A 24,283-nucleotide genomic window follows, 5' to 3' on the forward strand; every position below is an offset into this window, starting at 1 on the left:
GCCTTTGAGATCTTACTGAAAATGCTGAAGATTCCGTTGGAGTTCCGAACGAATCCTCAGGATCACGTTGGCAATTCCTCTAAGATTCCGGAATTGAATTTTTCAAGATACTTCTAGGAATCTACAGGTTTCCATTGAGTATGCAGAATTCTCTAGATATCAGGGAGAGAAATTATCGGTCACGGCGATAATCATAAGCCTATCGCTCAAGCCGATTTCTATTCGTAGGAAAGAGACGTGCGATAATGTCAAACCCAAAGCGGGTTCAGCCCCTGGCTACAGAGTAAAATCCACACATCTTGATCAAACCCGTCCTGCAATGCGAGAGTGTACTCTCACGAGATCTGCAGCAGCGTATTTATATTATCACCAGCAACGAAAAGTTGGCTTCTTTCTATCTACTCTTATTTCGTCGTTTTGAGTGTCCTTTGCTTCCGCATGTAGCTTTTATATACCAAATTTATCTGCCCCATCGTTCAGCTGCAATGGTCGAGTGGCTGTGATGCGCGCGCGCTCGTTTTTGTTCATGGACATGGGTTCGATTCCCGTCGATTGTAAATATTTTTGTTATTTACCTTGTGATAATTATCGCGATAAGTTTAGAGCCGATAAATTTGGATCAGTACATATGATCGGATCGATCTTGGCTTTTTGTCTGTACAATGATCAACAACTATAGTAGTTCACGAAATTTGTTTCTCGCAGATAAAGGCGGCAACTAATTGTCGGGTGGCTTGAAACATTCCCGTTTTTGTCTCATTTCCGCGATAATTACATTCATTGCTAGAAATCTCATGAATTAAGGTGAAACAGTTTGGAATCAACTTCTAAGATTGCACAAAAACTTCAAAGGCACAAATCTAGCGAAAAAAGCATTCAACAACCGTGCACTTTTTATTTTGGCTTTGTGTACTAGCAGAAAGCATCATATAAGAAGATCAGAATCATTTTCGAACTATTTCTCCAGTTTAGTGCCTTTGAAAACGTGAGTAGGAGCACAATTCGATCATTGTGCCGGCTATTTTTGGATTCCGAGATGTTTCACCTTAAAAACAAATTGCTAGACCCAGCTCCGCTTCCTCAAAAATTAACTAGAAATTATCTGGAAATTCACAAGGTCCCGCACGAAATCTCATGAGTTTGCTAGAAATCCCCCAATTCTGCTAAAAATCTCAGAAGTCTAAGAATCCCCAGATTTCACTTTCAATTCGCTCAGAATCATCGAGACGTTGGAAATCCTAAGGATTAAAACGATTTAGTAACTCCGCAGTAATCACGATTCCTCTTGGATCCAGCTCAAAATTCCTAACAAATGCCGATTTCAAGAAAAAAAGAATTTTATGAAGCAGAATTCAATTAAACGGAGCGGCTGTATTTTTCACAAGAAATGCAATATTTCTATAAGTAGCTCAAAACATTCGGCAAACCTTCGGGCTGTCGCGCTGTACAACAGCTGTAACACTGCGGAACACGTTTTTGTCTCCAGCATCAAAATACCTCTATTTGCTTAATTAAGGGTTGCTGAATCCATCGCCGTTTACATAAACATCATAGCACGTCTAGTTTTTGATATATTGATGATGAAAATGCAAAAATTGACTATTTCAGCCAACTTGCATGCAAGTTTGCCAGCTTGTAAGGCAATTTATTTACTTAATTTGCCACAGAATTCAAACTTTATGTATATAACAATACTTATCAGGTAGATCATACCATCCCGGTATGATTCTGCAGCCATAGGTAATCCTTGCGCTGATGGTGGCTAAATAATCATCATCATCATCATCATCATAACAATACTTATCACCAAAGTTTATAATATTTTTGATGCGGAAAAGTTAGTTTTTGGTGGTTTAGAAAAGTATTGTATTTTGTCATATAAGAGAAACGAAGAATTTGATATGAAGACTGCAAGCATGTTGAAAAAGAACGGTTTAATCTAAATTTAATCGTGAAATTTCAACCAAAATATATCTAAAACGAAAGTTTAAGTCCTCTTTTGCATGCTTGGTGGATAAGATCACAAATAAGTTTGATAAAATATACTTAAAATTTTAGGTAAACATCAATAAAACCAATGTTTTATACAACTTTGACGACGCTGGGAAATTTCTGAGAACGGCATCAGATTCAGCAACCCCAAATCTACTAGAGACACATAATTTGATCCTTGAGACACGCAAAAATGTCATTTTTGTTGCACTGTGTAATTTATATGCTATCATTTTACAATAAAGATAAATATCTATCGGCACCAAACCAAAATGTATTCCTCAAGAATCTTCTTAAGAACAATAATAACAGTTTTTGTTTACAGTACGGCCCTTTATAATGGTCGCCCTTTATGAAGTCGCACAATAACGAACCATACACGGTTCGAGTAGATTGCAATTTGAAATCGATATATTTCAAAATCTAAATAATTTAGAAACATGGAGTTTCCAGTAAAGTTGTTCTGCAGGAAGAGCGCTATCTGATGGTACCTCATTTAATTCGCAATTTGAACGCTAGGTCGCACTAGTGTGCATGAAACTTTTACTTTGGTTTGCAAATATTTCAGGAGCCTGTCCATTTAGAAAGATGGCGTTTTCGACAAAGTTGTTCAGTAACTCACGGGCTATCATTGTTCGAGCAAGTTAATTCAAAATTTTGCCACCAGGCGGTGCTAGTGAGCATGAAACCTTTGTTTTTCAAATATTTCTGGAGCCTGTACACTTAGAAAGATTGCGTCTTCGGCAAAGTTGTTCAGTAGCTCAAGGACTATCATTATTCTAGGCAAGAGATTCGAGATTTTGGCACCAGGCGGCGCTACTGGGCATAAAACTTTTGTTTTGCGAATATTTCAGGATCTCCGGCAAAGTTGTTCAGTAGCTCAAGGGCTATCATTATTCTAGCCAAGAGATTAGAATTTATGCCACCATGCGCTAGTGAGCACGATATATTTAATTTGGGAATAGCTCAGGAACCTGATACCTGATCATTAAGAAAGATGGCATCTTCGGCAGAGTTGCTCAGTACCTCAAGGGCCATCATTAATTAAATAATCACTACATGTCAGCCCTTGATCTCCTAAACAACTTTGTCGAAGATGGTTTTTCTGTATTTAATCTAGTTCACGAGGTATTTAATGTTGAACATGAAAAACCGAGGGTGTTGTACAAAATACAACGCGCGATTACTCGCGTTACAAGAATTCGCGCGACAACCGAAAATTTAATTCCGCGGTACGCCATTTAGAGGAATAGAAATGAGTGCATCTACATTGACGAAGAAGAGGTCGAAACATGAATGCAGCACTATGACGAACACCTGAATCATACAGAGTACGTGCACAGACAAAAGATTCCCCGGAGAACCACATTGGAATGAATATGTTATTATATTCAATGGCTTTCTTTCAACTATTCCACAACTAAGATTCGTTAAACAATGTTCACAATACGAAAACTTCGCTTTATTTTGCGATTTTCCTTATGCATGGAGGAAAAGGTCCTACAATTTAAACTCAGCGCAATTGTATGTGTTGTAGTGTCTTAAAGTGACATAATAATAATACGTTTTGTTGCTATTGGGTCATACAGCTGCATACAGTGTTGCCTCTGGTAAATACCGATATTGTTGATGCTTTTTTTTTATAGAAAAAGTCTTGTCGAAGGAATATTTTCTTATTCTTACTGATTTCGCATATAAAAAATTGCATTCAATATATATGCGAATGTTGCGTGTATGTATGTGTATGTGTTGCGTTCAAGGATCCAATAATTTTGGCTGTTTATAAGAAGATACTCGATTGTATGTATTGCCATAATCAAATTTAATAATTATAACTTTTGCAGTCAATTCTGACATATAATGGCAGAATCTAACTCAATTGCGTAAATTGCATTAAGGAATACACATGATTAATAGATCTACGCTTGTAACGATAATGAATAATGCGAATGTATTGGAATTTCACTTCTCGCGTGTTCGAACCTATGCTACATATATTTTTCAGAACAACTCATTCCAAACTATTTCTATAACACATCTATAATCTGCCTGGAAGGCCATCTTTTTAAATAACTGCCAAGAAAAAATAATGACTGTTTTATTCTCTTTAAAAACTAGTTCAAACCAATTATATACAGAACCAAAGCGAATGTACAAGGAAATAAAAATTTACATGGAGAAAACAGAAGGTGACTATTTTTTTTGTTACTCATATATAATACATTTTAAAATTAACAGTTCCATATTTTAGGACTAACACAAAAAAAAACATTCATGGTCAAGGTAGTGTCGAAAAATATAAACTGCTTTCAGCAGGAAAGGACAGAAATAACCAAAGAAAGATTGATTGGCATTTTTATGAAATAGTTTGCTAACGAAGTCTAGCAGCGCAGATATCTCAGACCAATTTGGTACTCTTCAAACCGAACTAAACCACTCTAACTTAGATAAATCCGTCTTTTTTGATAACGTTCTTCGCTAACTCGCAATGCTTAATAAATACTATCACTACTATCAGTAATACGATAGAAAAAGTAAATTGTATTCATACATACCCTTATTTATCCATTCGGTAGTCAGCAGCAGTATCATATAGTTGCAATAAATGTGTGTCCATTCACTTCAGTCTGGCTTGAAGAAAGCTATAAAGTATGCCGGCTTGGGTCATTACATCGGCCGTACTGGACTCCAGCAAATCCTTCTGCTTCGTCGTCGTTGGGCCGGGACGTAAAAGTGTCGGACCGAAAACCATCGCTAGGTTGTGTAACGACATCTTATTCTCGATTTCTTGCTGGTGTACTCTGTTGTATGAAGAAGAGTGTACAGACATTGCAGAAAAGATCAAGTCAGGAATTCTTACCTCATTAAATGATCCAGCAGCAGATTGATAGTTGCCTTGTTCGGTGGTGGCAGTTCAGCGAAAATCTTCTGCAGCGCGTCGATCCGTAGTGCCTCGTTAAGATTCGAATGTCGATTGAAAGTTTCAAAAAACTTCGGGTAATACTGATCGGTGAAGAGAGCTTCCGGAAGATCACGCAAGTACGACTTGAGAATACCGGTCACCGAGTGAATATCCACCTCTTTGAGCAACTGCTCGGCCTCGTAGGCATTCGTTTCGAATGATTTCTTCAGCTTGGCCACATCCGATGCAGAACCGGATACTCGATAGATGCCGACCTCGGACATTCCTCGACGCTCGACCTCCCGGACGCATGCACTCACAATGAAAGGAATGTCACGTTTCTCTCGTCTAGATGAAAATATGATCAAATTAAAAGCTGAAGATTTCAGCAGGGTGGCCACCGAATTTCTATTTTGAAATGCTCGTAATTTGTACGTTTACCGATACATCCAGCATTTTTTCAAGGTTTTAGTAATGCTAATAAATAATGTTACCTGATTTTTTTTTCATTAAATGAACAGAGTTTTCTAAGCAAGGTTGTACACTGTACGTCGTGTGGTAAGCGGAATATAGAGTAATGACTCATATTCTACAGTATTAGTTATTTCTAAAAGAAGAATTTATAGGTTTCATTCTATAGCTAGGAAAAATTGTCTATTTAATGTTTTTGAATTAAACATTCATGTTATTTTCCATACAAAGGTATCGACCGTGATAATTATATTTTGAATTTGTTTATCGGCATATCGGTCTATTTTGCTCGAAGTAAGAGGGAGTATGGAGAAGAAAGCAATGAATACTAGATGGATAGGTACCGTAAGAGAACGGCGAGAGAAATTGGATTAGATGTTGAAGAGGGCATACCATTTGAAACAGTATTACTTGAAACGTTCTTCCTTGTGGCTAACGTCCCCTATGGGAACGGCTTGGTGTGTTTTTAGAATGACACTACCAAGGCTACACACCAAGCCGTTCCCATAGGGGACGTTAGCCACAAGGAAGGACGTTTCAAGTAATAGGGGTACCGGGGGCAGTATGTACACCCGGGGCAGAATGGACACCCCCTGTATCTTTGCATAAGCGAATACTTTTACATTTTAAATGCAAACAATATTTCAGTTGCCTGTCGGAGGAGTAAATTATCCACTAAAATTTCAGAAAAATGTTCAAAAATCAATGTTTTAAATAGAAAAATTGAGCATGTTTTTATTTGGTTCGAAAATTATGACTGCAAGTTAAACCATAATGTAGCTCTTGATTGAATCTTCAATTATTTATGCTATATTCAAAAATATAGTACATTTTTTTCTGGTACTTTAAGACACTGAAAAACTTATATAAAAATTCTTATACTGTTGGGGCAATATGGACACCGGGTGACAAAGTAGAGCTGACACTTCAAAGAGAAAAAAAAAATAACTTCAAATACAAAATTATCCAAAAATATTTAGCATTCAATGCAATGATTATGAAGCGGAACCACAAATCAGTTGAAAATCGTCAATTCTTGATTAAAACTAACCTGGAGGCAATATTGAAAGCATCTCTACGAAAAATGTCGTAAACACGTCAAAATGATAAGAATATTTGCTCATTCCATGACGATAGAGCTGGTAGCGTGTATGCTAAAAATAATTTAATCATTAATTTGTTTTTTTTTTCTATATTTTTCCCTTATAGTAGAAGTTGAAATCTTTTGATTAATGCTAAAAGATCCTTTTTTGGACTTTCATTATTATTTTATGATTTTTGTTACTTAGGTAATCCACTATTGGCACCGACACCATACCTAATGATTTTCATTCCTGGGATTAGGAGAACAGCTACTTTGGCTATGTTTTGCTAAATTTAAAAAGATTTTATTTTTTATTCTATTTGTTTCCGGTTTGGTGGCCACCCTGATTTCAGTTTCTTGTTTCAGTCACTTACTTGATGACCTGTTGTAACTTTGCACCAAACAGTGCACCCGGCTTTGATGTAGGCACTCGACGCAGGGTTACTTCTCCGGGGACAAATCGTATCACCGTGCTTAGCGCTAGTGTCTCCGACAGCTTCAGGATTTTCGTCATGGGCGCTTCTTGTAGCCATTGTCGACTTAGCTGTAATAATGCTTTAAATTATTTACCTGTTTTACAGTCGTTATTCTTATACAATACCTTCAATATCTGCTTCGCTCTCAGAATGGGCCTCTGGACATCATCCTGGTACAGCAATATCCGCAGGTTCTGACTGCCTTCCAGCTCTAGCACAAACGACTCGTTCCAATTCGGCGATGCGCTACGACACACCAGTTTCGTCTTCGCCTTCCGGAAGTAGTGTCCGTAGGAGTCGATTTCAACGCAAATGAAGAGATCGCATGGCTGCTCGAACCCACTCAAGCTCTGTATCGTGAGGTGCAAATCTCCGACCAGCAAGCTTTCGTCGCGAGCATTTCGCATCAGGTAGGAACCCATTTCGGTTTTGATGAGCGCCTGACAAGCGGTTATCCACGCTTGGAGATCGTAGATTTGCACTGGAACCTGCCCCGGCAGGTTGCAAGATTGCTGGAATAGGAAAAAAAGATAAATAGTAGTGGAACCCAAGCTCTCAGTTTGTAGCTGTGAAAGTTTATATTTATTATTTGGCATTAAGCCTAGCATTAAGCTAAAGAAGCAGGACCTGTCTGTATTGGAAAGATTGATTGATTCCTATGGTATATCATGGCTAGACGCGACTAAGTATCTATAAATAGGAACTAAAGAGACCTTTAGGCTTTAGGCGTTCTCATAAAAAAATTAAAAAATCTTCAAAGATCCGACCAGGCATTTCTGTAAAAGATACTTTTAACAATTTATTTAGGAGTTCCTCTTAAGGGCAATGGGGGCAACATGAACATAAGGGGCAATATAGGCCACCCCGGATTTTTTTTGTATGGTATTCAGTTGGAGCTGCATGACAGCTTTACTTGTCAAGGCTGATCCATTGGTCTGGCTTTTGCCAAGTTTCCCCTCTACCAGGACCAATACTCAGACGGACAATTGCGCCCACAAGAACACTGTTTTTTTTTCTTCAGTATTGTGAGAAAAGGAAGCATTGTGAAAATCAGCAACTCCATTTAAATTTCTTTGAAATGTAGTGTCATTGCCATACTGTGTAGTCGAAATGATTTTGAATAATTTGTCATTTATGTGTCCTTTTCAGTCATGTTATTGTGATTACTCCTATCTTTTACGTAGGTAAGTCTTAGGGGGAAGTCCTCTATGGCCGGACAGCCGCTATGCCCGAACAGTTTGAATTTTCCAAAAACGGATAATGATATTAAGATTTTAGTATTCCAAGATTATACCGAAACACATTTTTGCAGTGTATATAAACATTCATGTCGTTTTCATGTCCAAACGTATACAAACAGTAGCTGTTAAAAGTTTCACTCCGATACAATCTACCAAAAAAATGTAAAACGATAAAATTTCATACAAGTGTAGCCACAAATGTTTCTTATACCTAATTTGAGCTGAATTGTCTCCGTACGTTGACTTCAGTGAGTTTTGCATAAATCACAATGCAATTTTTTTTAGAAAATGTGGAATTTAAAAAAAAAAAGCAACCTTTTTTGTAAACCATTACAAGTCCTCTATGGCTGGACACCTCTTGTCCTCTATGACCGGACAGTGAAAATGTTAACCTAATAACTGGGATCTAATTTGTAATTCTCTTTTTCATAAATGTAGGGTACAAATAACAAACTCCAATTCTGTCCTTGGAGGCCTTATAAAGTGCTGTAAACATTATGCTTTTAAGGCAAATGAGCGCACGAGAAGCCACAAGATATGATGTACAGTCATCTCTCCATAACTCGATAATGAAGGGACCATCGAGTTAGGGAGATATCGTGTTACAGAATGCTAAACCAGTGCAAATATGCGATTCAAGGGACCATAGAGGTAGCCATGAACATCAAATTTTACTATGGTTCTCTAATTAGATGTTCAGATACGGAGGTCCAGTAAAGGAGAGTTGACTGTACCTAAGAGCACACTTCAACCTTCGAGCAGACAAAGAAAATATGAAGAACTATAAACGCGTTGAATTCACGAAGACATTTTCATCTGAATACGAGCAACCGCTAATGCAACATAGACGGCGACATATGGCGAATCGATCTATGGCGCTGATCAAGAAGGAGTTTATGGAACTAACCTATGATCTCGCTAATATGCTTCATACGCTGCTGTACATCATGCAAAGATTGAACCCACAAGGCATGTGCTGACACACAAAGCACCCGTTGGCCTTTCTGTGGGTTTGGTGTAAACATTGATGGTGAAAATTATTACATTTCAGTGCACACCATTTTTGGTACATAATGTAATCCACCCTAGAAATCAATTGTAAAGGTTTATTTTTGTTCTCATGTGAGTTTTTACTTAAAATAATGTTAATTTTTTATACTATACAAACATTAACGGTAAAACTAATGTAGATGTTGAAAGATTCTATAACATTCCCCAGAAAACCATTCCCTCGAAAACCATTCCCCAGAATTCCGTTCCCCAGAATGAACCATTCCCCAGAATCTCATTCCCCAGAATGTAACATTCCCCAGAATGTAACATTCCCCAGAATATCATTCCCCAGAATGTACCATTCTCCAGAAAGCTATATGAATACCTATCCATTTTTATCTTTTTTTTTTATTCTGCTTTGCGTGAGTCACTTATGTGACAGGCTAAGGTCTGATGTGACAAAACAAAATATGTAGGTAGGGGGGTTAGGGGCATAATGAACACACGGGGCGAAATGGACACCCCCTCATTCTCTGGGAATATGCTTATTTCAGCAAAAAATTATAAACTGTACGAAATCTGTATTGTGTATGAACTTTTTGACGATATAAAAGTTTATGCTTTGCTTCATTTGTTTTCTGAAATTCTACTATATTTTTTTCTCAGTTTCAAATTAGTGTATAAGCAAAGCGGTGGAAGAATTTAATTTTAGAGCAAAGTAACTAATCTAGAGAAGTTTCTTTTTGCTAATGTGATAGGTGGGCAGTATTTTTGCATATCAGTAAGTTCTGACACCCATTAATAATTAAGTTTTCACTACATTCCACGAAAGTGTTTATTTTACCCGGATCAAGGATGGAAAAAATCGTCTCTAGCGACAAACAACACTGTATTCGAACGGTCTAAGAGGGCCGTCGCTCTTGCAGCAGCATGATTTGAAAACCTCACCACGCGCGCATTGTACCGACATAAGGAGCATCCGATGCAATGCTTGTCGTGGGACAAAGAGTTTATCGGATGTTGTTACTAGTAGCGATCATCTTGAATTATGGGGTATTCGCGATATTATTTTTTGTAAAAAACATGCCCGAATGATTTTAGAATCATAAACAATACATCCGGAGGGAAATCATCAGAAAAATATGGAACAATCCTCAGAATGATAAAACTATGGCTCGCGAACATTTAATCGCTAGCCCACATGCAGAACGATGCATTAATCGCGGAGCGTAGTTTGTTGTGATATCTTAACGACAAAAGGTTAATCGTTGTTGCTATGATCGCACGACAAAGAACAACCGCGATGCATCATTTATTTTGTCATGATCACTAGATTTCCTTCTTTGACCCAGATATCTTTTTATCAGTCGTGTTTTGGACCCAATTTTCTATCTCGGTTTTCAGACATTTGATAAGATGTTTTTTATCATGAATGGATGCAGCACGTCATTACTAATTACGAACATGGTCACCAGCCATTATGTCAAATGGTCCTTGATCATTTAATCAATCATGCTAAATGCCTTCTTGCTATTTGGTATCCTTACGGAACATTTTGTCTATATCGTCAACATGATGAGACTGAAAGAAGGGTACACATATCACTATTTTGTGCAAAATTAAACAATTAATTTGTAATTTAGACTTGACGTAAAGAAGGGCGTATCATTTCAATGTGCAGAATAGTACGTTTTTATTTTGCCGAATTTACGAAAAATTATATCGGAAACGTATTATTTGAAACTCCGAACGTTTTTATTCCATTTGAGGTTGCCCCAAAAGGTCAGCTATGATGCACCTTCTTGAAACATTAATGAAAAGCTGGATACATCCTTATATTTGATAAAAATTGGACCTAATGTGAAATTATATTGCTGTTTGCGTTTGACGTGCAAATCCAGTCCAACCGTGCTTCAAATGCGGTAACACAAAGTAGCCAAAGGATAGTTAGCAACCATGATCCATATCACCGCCAACCTAGCAAAGAAAACCAATTTTTGACTTCGCATTCCTTGTTAAAGATCTTACCGCGTTTGGTGTTCCCGCATTTGAAATTTGCATTTCAAACGCACACAGCAATACATTTGGAAACTACTATACCGAAAGAAGGGTGTAGCTCTATTTTGTGCAGAATAGTGATGAGTTGTATATTCTTTCAAATAAATATTGGATATTGTGATTCCCTTAGACTGATCTATCAGTCTTCGATTCTATAACATTCCCCAGAAAACCATTCCCCCGAAACCCATTCCCCAGAATTCCATTCCCCAGAATCTCATTCCCCAGAATGTACCATTCCCCAGAATTTCAATCCCCAGAATAAACCATTTCCCAGAAAACCAATCCCCAGAATGGACCATTCCCCAGAAAATTATATACCTACTTTAAAGTTTTGAAATAATCTAGTTTAAAATACTTGAAAATGAAACTTCATACATTGTTGTTTACAAGTACATGAGAAGATTAGCATTGGTGCTGGTAATTATAAACACTTTACGCATATTCAAATTTCATTTGCAAATGAACTATCACAGTAGTTTTACTTTTATTGGCACTTATGAAGACTTATGGATCAGTCTAAGGTAAACACAATATCCAATATTTATTTAAAAGAATATACAACTCATCACTATTTTGCACAAAATAGAGCTACACCCTTCTTTCGGTATAGTAGTTTCCAAATGTATAATTTCACATGTATGTCCAATTTTTATCAAATATAGTGATGTATCCAGCTTTTCATCAATATTTTAAGAAGGTGCATCATAGCTTACCTTTTGGGGCTACCCCGAATGGAATACAGACGTTCGCAGTTTCATATTATACGTTTCCGATATAATTATTACGTAAATTCGGCAAAATAAAAACGTACTATTCTGTACATTAAAATGATACGCTCTTCTTTACTTCTAGTTTAAATAACAAATGACTTGTTTAATTTTGCACAAAATAGTGATACAGTGAAATTTTCAGCTTTTTAGGTGGTGATTTAAAGGTGGCCCAAAGACAATATAGGTTTGTATGGAAATTACTATGGAGAAATTTTGAGATATGTTCCAAACACGGTAGTTCTGTAATATTAATACAAACTTATTATTCCATATTGAAAACTCGTTCTTCAAACCATAATGAAACCTGAAGAGTGAAATTCAATCCGAAGGATAGCAGAAGAGATATCCATGAGTTTGTTTGCTATTATTAAGCTTAATATGGGATTATAGCCCTGCAAACATGTACAAAAATCCCAAGCAAAATTATCTCAAAAGGGATTTGTTTCTTCAGCAACATCCTTCATTAAGGTTTGAAGAATGAGTTTTCAATATGGGATGATAAGTTTCTACTTACATTACAGTACTAGAGTGTTTGGAACATTTCTCTAAATTTCTGCACAGTAATTCCCATATAAACCTATATTGTCTTTGGGCCACCTTCAAATCACCAATTAGAAAGCTGAAAATTTCACAGAACACTATTTTTATGGTAAGGATGGTAAGGAGCATATGGGAGATTGGATTTTCAAACATTTTTTGAATTTGAATTGCCCTAGTGATACACCCTTCTTTCAGTCTTATCCTGTTGAGGATATAGAGAAAATGTTCCGTAAGAATACCAAATGGCAAGAAGGCATTTGGCATGATTGATTAAATGATCAAGGACCATTTGACATAATGGTCATTTTTTTTTTGAAAAGAAGGAGCATACACTCAAAAAAATCCAAACGTCATTGCTACGTGAAAAATCACGTAGATCATTCCAAATTCATTTTGCCTCCACTTTACCTGACTAAAATAAAGATCACTGAGCCATTCATAACCATCAAATAGAGAATCGGTAATTGTTACTCAGGTTACCTATCGCACTTACGTGAAATTCACGTAGGTGCCTAAGTTCATTTTGACATCTGCATGTTGTACGTACATTCGGTGTTGAGCGCAAATCCTAAGATGGCGCCCGCTTGATTTTTGAGGAACTTCAGAAGCTGCTGAACTTTAAACGCTGTGTTAGATTGATTTCAAGGTAAATATGCTTTGAATACCGAAGAATCCCTGCATTACTTTATATTTTATACCTGATTTATAACCTCTATCAATTATAGCACGCGAAGGCGAAGGCTACAACAAGACAGAACAATCTCACAACATTTGGGAAACAGAATTCACAATGCTCAGATAGAATATAAAAATATCACAATCTTTTAGGTCTGTTTACATTTTCCAATTGGGAATTAGTTTTCTTCCAAAGCCTATTAGAGATAAGGTTGGTCTATATTCCAGTTAAATTTAATGCAAAACCATCTAGGTCCTATTGAAACGCTTCGTAAAGGCTACCGGAAAATCCACGTAGCTTTTACGTGTAGCGCCGGTGGAATGGACGAAGTTCAAAAGTTCATGCGTTCATTCTGGGCTACCTACGATTACCGTAAGAGCTACGTGGAAAGTGCGATGGAAAAAAACCACGTATGTTTTCACGTAACAATGACGTTTGGATTATTTTGAGTGTAGGTATGGATAATAGAGGTAATAAACTATAGAGGAAGAATGTCGCTGGCGTCGCTGCAGGAACATCTTTTGCTGGCGGACATAGGCGGGGCTATAAATGTCAACGCGAAAAAGTATGCAGTTTGACACTTATGTACCCGACATGTTTCTGAGCGAGAACAAAGGGAACAGCAGCGACATTCGTCCTCTATAGTTTTCTATCTCTATTGTATGGATGGATGGCATATGGCTTTATACCAAATCATTTTATGTCAAATGACCTTATGCTATATGAGCTCTCCATCGATATATTTTGCCTATATATCATTAATGAGATGATACTGAAAGAAGGGTGCATCACTATATAGGCAAAAATAAACATATAACTTGTATATTATGTGGGAATTTACTGAAAGAAGGGCGTACCGTGTACGCACCAAACTTTGCGCAGTTAAGAAATTATCATCCTATTTTTGCTTCAAATAAGGCTAAAATATATATTTTTTATTCAAACTTCTGTCAACGATAGGCTTTTAACCCTTCAGTAGAACACATGATTTAAAAAGAATAAAAATAATTCATTAAAAAATGAAAAAAAAAATGCAAAAGGTGGTACAATACCTTGTGCCTAACATTGCGCACAAAATCTGAATTGTTCCTAACTTTGCGCATGGTGTGCCTAACTTTGCGCATGCTTTAAAATGCTCGTTTGCTCCAAATAATGTTATTTTTTACTAGTTTTGTATAAAATAAAAAAAGTACAACTAATAGGAGTTTCATCAGGAGTTTTTCCGTGAATTTCAATTTAATTTGTTCATCCATCTCAAACATAGAGTGGCCACGAATAGTGATTATATGTTCACAAGATTACAATCTGAGCAATATAGTTTACAGCCGTAGCTTTTTTTTCTATCTTTATTAACGAGATTTTTAGCCCTGGGCTAGTTCATCTCGGGACCAACGGCTTTACTTCCCTTCCGAAGGAAGTCGTCACTGAAATTATTAGTAAATATCTCGGGGCTGGGATTCGATCCCAGGTCCTCGGCGTGAGAGGCGTGTGTTCTAACCACTACACCAGGTCCGTCCCGCCGTAGCTCATGCTTATTTATTTTTGTACGTTGCTTTATATAATGTATTGTCTAGTTTTGTTTTTAACTCTAAAAAATATATTTTCTCCTTTTTTTCGTTTCTCGTTTTTTTTTTAATTTTATTCCATCTCTTTGAAAAACTATCGGAATTCGACGTTCGTATCCACTGCTGATGGTCGTGAACGATTCGATTTCGCACAGTTTGGAAGTTTTAAAAAAAATCTTCACTGTTGTACATGTCGTCAGCTGGAAGTGGAGGATTTCCAGATGAACTTGACGAGTCTTTAGCAGTGATGTGCTTAACTGAAGCGCAGGCGAGCTATGCAAGAGAGTTTTCTCGTTTGCCGTACTTTTCATTAGTATTTCAAGCTGCAGGTTGCTTAAGAGCTGTCCCTTAATGGACGAACCCCTACTTTCGACTGAAGCTTCATCGTATTTAGCGATTCATTATTGTATATTGCCATACGTACCGGATATTCTCATCCTGCGTCAATACAACAGTGGGTTTTCCGAGATTTTTCGATGCACACCTTGCCTTAAGCTTTATAGAAAAGGTACTTTCAGGAATATTACATGTAGCCGCTGCCTTATGGATTGAGTGACCATTCCTGGTAAGAACGGCAGCTTTTGTCATTTGCAAGGACGTAATGTATTTACGTGCCATTTCGAATTGTTAGAAGTGCGCAAAAATTAAGACCCTCATGTAAACTATGGGTCCTAACATTGCGCATCGCTTTTTTCAAATAAAAATTCGACACATTGTATGAAAAATTAATGGAATTACTAGAATACTACCCTTTTCTGCAAATACATTGCAAATATACTTCTCACAACACAGATTTGTTCAGAAAAATGTTGATTTTTGGCAGAGCCACTCCTTAGCGCTTGTGCTAAGACGGTATAAAAGTTGACGTTTATACGTGTGTCGATAAGGTTTTTTGTTTATTTACTAACATTAACGAGGGTTTCTTTGTAAACAAATTTATGTCAAATACTTATTTCACACAAACGAACATGTTGCTGACACAGAATTGTTGAAAAAAGCAATGATTAATTATCATTTTGTCATGCCTTTTAAAAATGCGCAAAGTTTGGAGCTGCGCAAAGTTAGGTGCGTACACGGTATTATTATAATATGCAAAATAATCATGAATAGGGGGATTAGAGGTATAATGGACACATTAGACAAATGCTTCTTTTTTAGTTACTCTCGGCTAGTGTCCAAGTTCGTAATTAGTATGACGTGCTGCATCCATTCATGGTAAGAAAAAATCTTATGAAATGTCAGAAAAACGAGATAGAAAATTGGGTCCAAAACACGACAGATAAAAAGGTATCCTGGTAAAATAAACACTTTCGTGGAATTTAATGAAAACTTAATTATTAATGGGTGTCAAAACGTACTGATATGTAAAAGTACTTCCCCCTATAACATTAGCAAGAAGAAACTTCTCTAGGTTAGTTACTGTGCTCTAAAATTAAATTTTCCCACCGCTTTTATTATAAACTAATTTGAAGCTGAGAAAAAAATATAGTAGAATTTCAGAGGACAAATGAAGCAAAGCATACACTTTTATACCGTCAAAAAGTTCATATACAATACAAATTTCGTACAGTTTATAAAGTTTCGCTGAAATATGCATAGGTATTCCCAGAGAATAAGGGGATGTCCATTCCGCCCCGTGTGTTCATATTATTAACCCCCCTACCTACATGTTTGTTTTGTCATATCAGACTTTAGCCTGTTACATACAGTATTGGACAAGACATTTGCATTTTTTTCGATTTTCCATACAAAATGGTCAACTTTGGAGGCTCATATCTCAGTGATTTGTGGACCGATTTGAATGAAATTTTCACAGCACGTCAGATATAACTTGAATTTTAACATATATTTTTGATAAATTTTTCCAATCACGGGTTCAACAGCAATAACAATTTGACTAAAGCTATTTTATTCACAATTATTTATAATTCATATAACTTAAAAAGTTGAATGTTATTATGATGTCTTCAGCAAATTTGTAGATTTAGGTAATATGAACTTTGCTGAAGACAGTTTATGTGTAGGGCTTTCCTTTTTTCAGATAAATCATTTAAAATTTTTATTCAAAAAATTAGTCAAACCGTTATTACTTTTAAACTCGTGATTGGAAAAATCTCTCAAAAATTTATGTTAAAATTCAAGCTAACGTGCTGTGAAAATGTCATCTAAATCAGTCCACAAATAACTGAGATATGAGCCTCCAAATTTGACCATTTTGTATGAAAAATCGAAAAAATTGCAAATGTTTTATCCAATACTGTAAGTGACTCACGCAAAGCAAAAATTAAAAAAGAAAAAAAATGGATATTCAGCTTTCTGGGGAATGGTGCATTCTGGGGAAAGTTACATGCTGGGGAATGAGATTCTGGGGAATGGTTCGTTCTGGGGAACGGAATTCTGGGCAATGGTTTTCGGGGGAATGGTTTTTTGGGGAATGTTATAGAATCGTTGAAAGTATTTATTGATCCGTGCGTTCATATGTCCTTGAGGAAACGAGTCACTTTCCTTGTCTGTTCAACAATTTATCGAAACTAGGGTAAACATCCTCCCATCGCGGCAAGGTCGCATATCCAAGAAAGGGGAATTTGTCTTTTCATTGAAAATTGAGACTTTTTAGAGTTGGCAGCCTCTGTGACCAAGTCTCCCGAGAAGACCGGCTACTAACATCATACTTGGGTAATCCTGATCCAATGTTGAAAGAAACAAAACGTTCACCATATTGTGAAATGCTTTTTACCAACCTGCAATTTCAAAATCGACTCGATCCACTGCGTCCGCTCAAAGTCCGAACTGAGGAAAAAGGTCATCGTCTTTCCCGTTGCTTTGTTCCCGATTTTGAACACCAGATTCGGCGAAGCCAGTACCAGCTGTGCTTCCAAATCGGCTAGCTTTTTCCTATGCTTGTCGCCTGCCCTCGATCCACTGACTCGTTGCTTTCTTTCGTCCTTCTCGTCCAGCATGATTTGATCCCGAACGGTACACGCTTGTGATTTCAGATGAACAATGTTGATCGGACTAGCTTCTTTGGGATCATTTGCGGATTCCTCGCAAATGACAATGTCTTTCAGCGGAATAAACCACTTCAGCTCAAACTCGAAGCCGTTGCGATCGCGACCGGCAGCTTTATATTTGGCACAAGCGATGACGTCATTGAACAGAAACAGATGTCTTAACTTCCGGTGACCATCCGCAAGCTCGACGATGAAGGAGTTCTTCACCAAACGGCGAAGAGCTTTGTCGTCACTCTGAAAGTAATAATGGGAAAGTAATCCAATATAACTAAGGTAGGCGAATGCTAAGCTCAACATACCGGAAACATAGATTTGGTTTGCACTACATTGAATTCGGACAGGAAATTCCGAATGGATTTGGATGCTTGTCGCAAGGGATGATAATCCGGGTGTTGTTCCGGTGTTTGGTTGACCAAATCCTCTAACACCAGCGCATTTTTCTGCACTCGAGCCACCGGTTTGTGGAGGAGCTCCTCGAGCGAAAGTGATTGTTCGTTTTGATTTTTAAACACTATATTAGAGACAATGTCCTTGAACTGTTGACTGTGAGTACTGCATTTTTTCACCGTATCGATCGCCCGGCCGTAGTTGTGCAGAAACGCCCCGTAGAGGTGTATGTGGCTCGCCAGGCGTCGGAACACTTCTCCGACGCAAAGTTCCTCACCATCGGGCAGCGGTTGCTGTTTGATCTTCAGTTCGTTCAGGAATTCCGAATGCACTTCGTGCAATTCTTCGATCTTAAAAAATATCGTCTGAAATTCTTCTTCAGATATCACAGGTTGAGACGTAGTCAAAGTGGCCCGAATCGCCTTCATGTATTGCTTCATTTTATTCAGACATTCGACGTACAGCGTTTCGCTGGTAATAATACTGGTCACAATGTGCCGGATGATTGTATTGCGGTTAGCGTTCTGAAGAATAGAAAAATCAATAAGTAAGGTGTAGGGATTGTAATAGGCTAGAATATTCTATTTCTTAAACTAAAAATAAACAAGATATAGATAATATATTTGAATTATGCCGATTTCAGGCTATAGTGGCGATTAGCGAGATAGCCGTAAACCATTCGAGGAACATTTTGTAATGGAAATTTTGTCGACTTCACAAGCCATAAAATTTCTTCGTGCTTGCCTCATGATATATAAATGCAAAAATTGTCAAATGGCAAAGAAAGCTCTTAGTTAATAACTTGAAAGTGTTCATAAGAAGCAGACTCTTTCCTGGTTGGGAAGAGAAGTGATTGATTGTTTAAAAATTATGAGTATTAAACTCTAAAGTTTGTAAAGCATATGTTTAAAAAAGGGTCTATCCCATTTGGCAAAATGCCATTTGGCATAATGCCATGTGGCAAAATGCCGTTTGGCATAACAGTTGTTGTTGTTGAGCACTTCCACAGTTTATAACTGAGAGCTTTCTTTTTCAAAGCTGACATTTTCGCATTCGTATATCGTGTAGCAGGTACGATCATACTCTATGCCCAGGGAAGTCAAGGAAATTTCCATTACGAAAAGATCCTGGACCGACCGGGAATCGAACCCAGACACCTTCAGCATGGCTTTGCTTTGTAGCCGTGGACTCTAACCACTCGGCTAAGAAAGGCCTCAGGACAAATTTTAAGAATTAATTTTGGAGGATCTCCTGAGAATATTCCAGAAGAAACCTCGGAGGATATCACTAGAAGAATTCCTTTTCATGAGGAATCCGAGAAAAAATAACTGGGGAATCTATAGAATAGTCGTGTGAAAGTATCTGAAGGTTTTTCTGGTCCTAGAATTTTGCTTCCGGATTCCTACATCGGAGAAAGCCGTACGTACAATTTGCATTCACGATTTCAACAAACCCAACTGTCTCATATGGCAGATAAGCAATTAGATACACACTAATTGTCGGCTGTAGCCTCGATATTAGCATGGAAGAGCACTTACGGAAATCTTTCGGAATATCCCTAGTCCTGATTGACCGGAATCTGTCTCGTTGGAGATTGCACGCATTAGTACTGGTGGTCCACCGTCGGCCTCTCCATCGCTATCGATTGAACTGGTCCGGTGTTCGTGAATTTGACTGCTGCTGGTACAAATGGAACTCATATTACAATAATGTACATCGGTATGAAAAATAGCAGTGAAACACTTACTGGATGAAGTAATCAATATTGACATAGTTGGAACTTCGTCCCGGAGATTCTGGTTCTAACTGAACGCTCGTCTGGCTACTGTTGTGACTTCGCGGATGCGAAACCGGCATAGGTAAAGTACTACCCGCCGTTGATATATCGTCTCGACTAGATGTTGAGCCGGTTCCAGTGCCACCGGCCTGAATGTATACGTAATCGCCATCTCCATTCTCCAACGGAACCGTATCGTAGTAGTGTTCCGTTTCAGCTTGCGTTGCACCTGGTTCCACTCGCATGCTATCCGAACTGAGTGACGATATGGATTCGTAACTTTTTATCTGGAAGAATCGTTTACAATTAGGTATACCTACTCGAATTGATCCTATTTTTAGGTGACGTCTCACTTACCCTTTCCGAAATAGCACCGGTTCCGCCACCAACGGAAGCCAACGACTCTTTAGAGCCGACTGACTGTAGACTGTCGTTGGCTTGATGACTCATTTTACCTAAACTTCCGGTGGGACTGTCGCTACTGCCGGCGGTGTGGATCAGCTTTCCCAGGCTTCCAGTTGGCGAAGCCCCTACATTTTTGCCCAGCGATCCCGTCGGACTGTCCGTGCTGGACGCCTTTGATTTGAGACTATCAGACTTTGGTAGTAGTTTCTTGCCGAATTCCTCCGTAAATTCAGCCGATGCTTTGGAAGATCGTGAAGCTAGTTTGACATCCAACGAGTCGGATGATTTCTGTCGATATATCTCCGAAGGTTTGATGTTTCGTTCCAAGGAACTTCCGGGGCTATCCGGGGTGCCATCGGATGATTGATCCCTTCGGAGGTTCTGCATTGCAGTTGCAGGAATAACGGGAGGCTCCACCGGCGCCGCTCTTCGAGGATACTTCGGAGGAGGTCTGAAAAGAGAAATTTATGAAGTTAGAGATTAGTTTCAAAATTTTAAAACAATCAAATTGACTTTTCCAAACTAAGATTCCGGAAATCTAGGTACTAAATAAAGTAATTTAGGTCCAATGTGCTTTTAAAATTCATATCATATCGATTAAAAGTATAAAAATGCTGAAAGCGTTTTAAACGTGAATTCAACTTTTTTTTCTCTGCATTTTGTTCTCACTTGTAGTCCGTATCTATTGTTTTTTTATATCTCAAGCAATCCACATGCTTCAAATTTATAAATGCAAAAAAAAAGAAACGAGTTCTTAAATTCTCTGCACTAACATAGACTGCCATGTTACAAATATGATGTTGTAAATAATTCCAAATTGAATTCGGCTCCGTAATACTAAACGACGCATGAGCCTTTCAAAACAGCTAAGTGAAAAATAAGCAAACATAAAACACCAAGTTATGTGAATTTGTATAAATTCGCCTGAATTCACAAATTCAACAAAATTCTACTGGTTGTGACCAAGCATCTCACTAAAAGCCTTTGAATAAAACTTGTTCAGCACTCAACCAAAAATTCATATAAAGATATGTAGTTCTTGAAATGTTTCTATGGTTGGCTTGAGAGATTCTGTCAAACACTCTTCCAGAAATTTTCCAAGAAAATGCTCAAGAAGTTTTTCCTTGAATTATTCTAGGAATTTCTCCAAGGAAATTTTTAGATGATTCCCTGAAATAAAAATCAGGAGGTTTTCCTAAAAAATATATGGTGAAAATCCTTGGAAATACTTAAATAACTCTTGCTAGAGTCTCTGAGAAACTTCTGGACCCTTGAGGAAGCCTTGGAAAATTATCTACATAAATTATTGGAATAATTATGGGAAAAATTATCTTAGCTTAGACTGACTACACATAGCAATGATTGCTATTCCGTGATTGACCGAAGTCAGTGAAGATGCACAAAGAATCAACTAGAAGTTCGGCTGGGATTCGTCATAAGCTTGGCTTGAAGTACTAGGTACTGGAAAAACAAAGTAGGAACTCCAACTTTTTTTTTCAAAAACCTGGAATAAACCTTTGTATACTTTCCAGGAAGAATTTCGGTAGAAATTTTAGAAGATCCAATGGAGTAACGACTGGAAAAATCGACGAAAAAATTACTGAAATAAGTCTCGAAGGAATCAGCGTTACACTCTAGGGGTGCGGACTAAAATATTTAAATTGTTCAAATTAAACACAATCTTTTCCGCGAGTGCTAACCGTTGTTTGTTTGCTTGTCTCGCAGGAAACCACATACAAAGTGCACTCTTAAAATACTTCACACAAAGTATCAACAATTGAATGCTGACGATTTTCCCAATAAACAGACTTAATCAGAAAGTTTCTGACATTGTGATAAAAAAAAAACATATTTGAGAAAAGTTGTAAAAGACTTCTACATAATTTGAACCAAGCACAACTTTTCTTTAACAGTTGTCAGTTTTTGTTTTATATAAATTGCATAACATTTTTTAGCGTGACGAAATCATGACCGAACATTCCTGGGCATACTCGGATCATTTTTACGAAAAGTTTTGTTTGACTGCAGCCCGGCTGCTTGTTGATTTTCATTTCGCATCCCCCATAGGTTACTCTGCTGTAGGATTTCTGAGGAGAATTTTTTGAGCATCTCTTGGAAATCACTTGTGGTGGAATCTAGTGATCCTTTATCTTATAAAGGATTTCTAGTGGAATCCATTGCAGAGTAGCTGGAAGGAGGTATTGTCTTTTTTTTAGGTAGTATAGTAGTATAGTAGTAGTTCCTAAAGGAATCTCTGAGAGAACTCCTGAATCTCGTTTTTGGAGAACTTGTAGAATTTCTAAACAATCTATGGCGAAATCATGTTGGGAATTTCAATGAATTTTCAATCATTTTTCTAAGAATTCAAGCAGAAATTTCTTAAAAACTCGCATGTTCTGATAATCTTCCTACCAGAAGTTACGCATATGTTCAAACAAAAATAAAAATCACTTTCTAATTCCAAGGACTGAAGAATTAATTTATATTAGGTACGTTGAAAAATAATAAGTAACGTAATAATTAAGTGAACAATTGACGTTTTGTGGGAATTAGTCAATCAATTATGCATAAAATATTATCCTAATTGATGTTTTTGAAAATTTGTAATTTTGCAGACCGCCCATTAAGTTTTCTGAATTTATGGCTGATCTTCGACTAATGATTCTAAGACTCTATGACACTACCCCGAATGCCACTACCCCGAACGCCATTACCCCGAAAGCCATTACCTCGAATGGGTCATTACCCCGAACGCCACTACCCCGAACGCCATTACCCCGAATGCATAACATTTTAAGACTTATTCTAATTAGAGAGTGAGATAATTGTACGATTCTTTATTTGGCTCGAGTTTGTATTGTAACAATGTATTTTTCAAATATAAGAAGATAAAAAAGAATTTAGTTTTTCTGCAAATATTTTGTATATAATAAGTTTTATTTGGATTTGTCCTTTAATTTTGGTGAGATTCACACAGCCACATTGCAATGCTACGAAGAACAGCCTATTCTAAAAGAAGGGTAAATTTAATATGAAAAGGATAGCTATAATATGCACAAATTAGGATTGTAGTAAAGTCTTTTATTGGACGTCGGTACCACTTCCTTCACTCATTTTTGTAGGTGTTGGGCTACTTTCATTAAGATCTTCTTAAAGATTTTGTTTCGTAAACGATGGTAATGAAAGATCACCCTGAGATAGTGTTATTCTATGGGACCCGCTTAAAGACCATCCTGATAGACAACCATTCCGTTATAGCAAGGAAACGTTAATACACTTGTACATGTTGTTTCAACGTCCCATGTATACTGGAAATCTTATAGAACATGAGACAATTTTACTGCATATCAGTAGCAAATGCAAAAAGTAGAACAGAAACTTTTCTTGTTACTATTATTCTTAAGTGGCATTTGTGTAACTAGGAAAATCTTGCAAAGTTTGCTGAAATTGTTTGTGATATGGAAATAACTTAAAATTGTCAAAATTGCATTTGTGACAAATATGAAGGTTTGGACAGTTTTGTACCTGTCCATTTTCAGCTCTAAACACGGAAATGTATCTTAAAGTAGTAGTTCCGGCAAACTTTGTCTTGCCATTAAGTAAGTTGTTAAAAATCGCCATGAAATCTCCCATATAAAATGACAGATTAGTTTTTCTGGTTATTCTGGATGGTTTTCTAAACTTTTTCTTCATGCGCAGCGCATATGTCGGAGTCCTAGATAAATACGACAGTAAAAGAAGTGTTCAAATTCATTGACCCATACAAACACCATTCCATTTTTGTTTATGATTAATGATAAATCCACAAATAAAAATCTATCACATACTCGGCCTTTCTTAGCCGAGTGGTTAGAGTCCGCGACTACAAAGCAAAGCCATGCTGAAGGTGTCTGGGTTCGATTCCTGGTTGGTCCAGGATCTTTTCGTAATGG

At 37.3% G+C, this 24,283-nt stretch overlaps 1 protein-coding gene across 7 annotated transcripts in view; it reads right to left on the reverse strand.

Moving 5' to 3' along the window:
* Positions 1–3,428: 3,428 nt before the first annotated feature.
* LOC5566946 (active breakpoint cluster region-related protein) overlaps positions 3,429–24,283 on the reverse strand; it is a 154,015-nt gene continuing 133,160 nt past the window's right edge. For 4 of the 7 annotated variants that reach the window (XM_021847074.1, XM_021847102.1, XM_021847094.1 and 1 more), the window contains exons 4-12: positions 20,304–20,802; positions 19,917–20,233; positions 19,708–19,849; positions 18,082–18,693; positions 17,513–18,016; positions 7,051–7,437; positions 6,824–6,993; positions 4,853–5,242; positions 3,429–4,793 (exon numbers count right to left, since the gene is read on the reverse strand). In XM_021847074.1, the coding sequence (XP_021702766.1) occupies positions 4,610–4,793; positions 4,853–5,242; positions 6,824–6,993; positions 7,051–7,437; positions 17,513–18,016; positions 18,082–18,693; positions 19,708–19,849; positions 19,917–20,233; positions 20,304–20,802 (3,205 nt within the window). In that variant the 3' untranslated portion in view covers positions 3,429–4,609. Of the gene's footprint in view, positions 4,794–4,852; positions 5,243–6,818; positions 6,994–7,050; positions 7,438–17,512; positions 18,017–18,081; positions 18,694–19,707; positions 19,850–19,916; positions 20,234–20,303; positions 20,803–24,283 lie in introns of those variants that run through there. The other 3 variants (XM_021847082.1, XM_021847107.1, XM_021847109.1) reach the window with 2 other exon arrangements.

Source organism: Aedes aegypti, chromosome 1, assembly GCF_002204515.2.
Source record: "Aedes aegypti strain LVP_AGWG chromosome 1, AaegL5.0 Primary Assembly, whole genome shotgun sequence".
In the NCBI taxonomy this organism is placed as follows: Eukaryota; Metazoa; Arthropoda; class Insecta; order Diptera; family Culicidae; genus Aedes; species Aedes aegypti.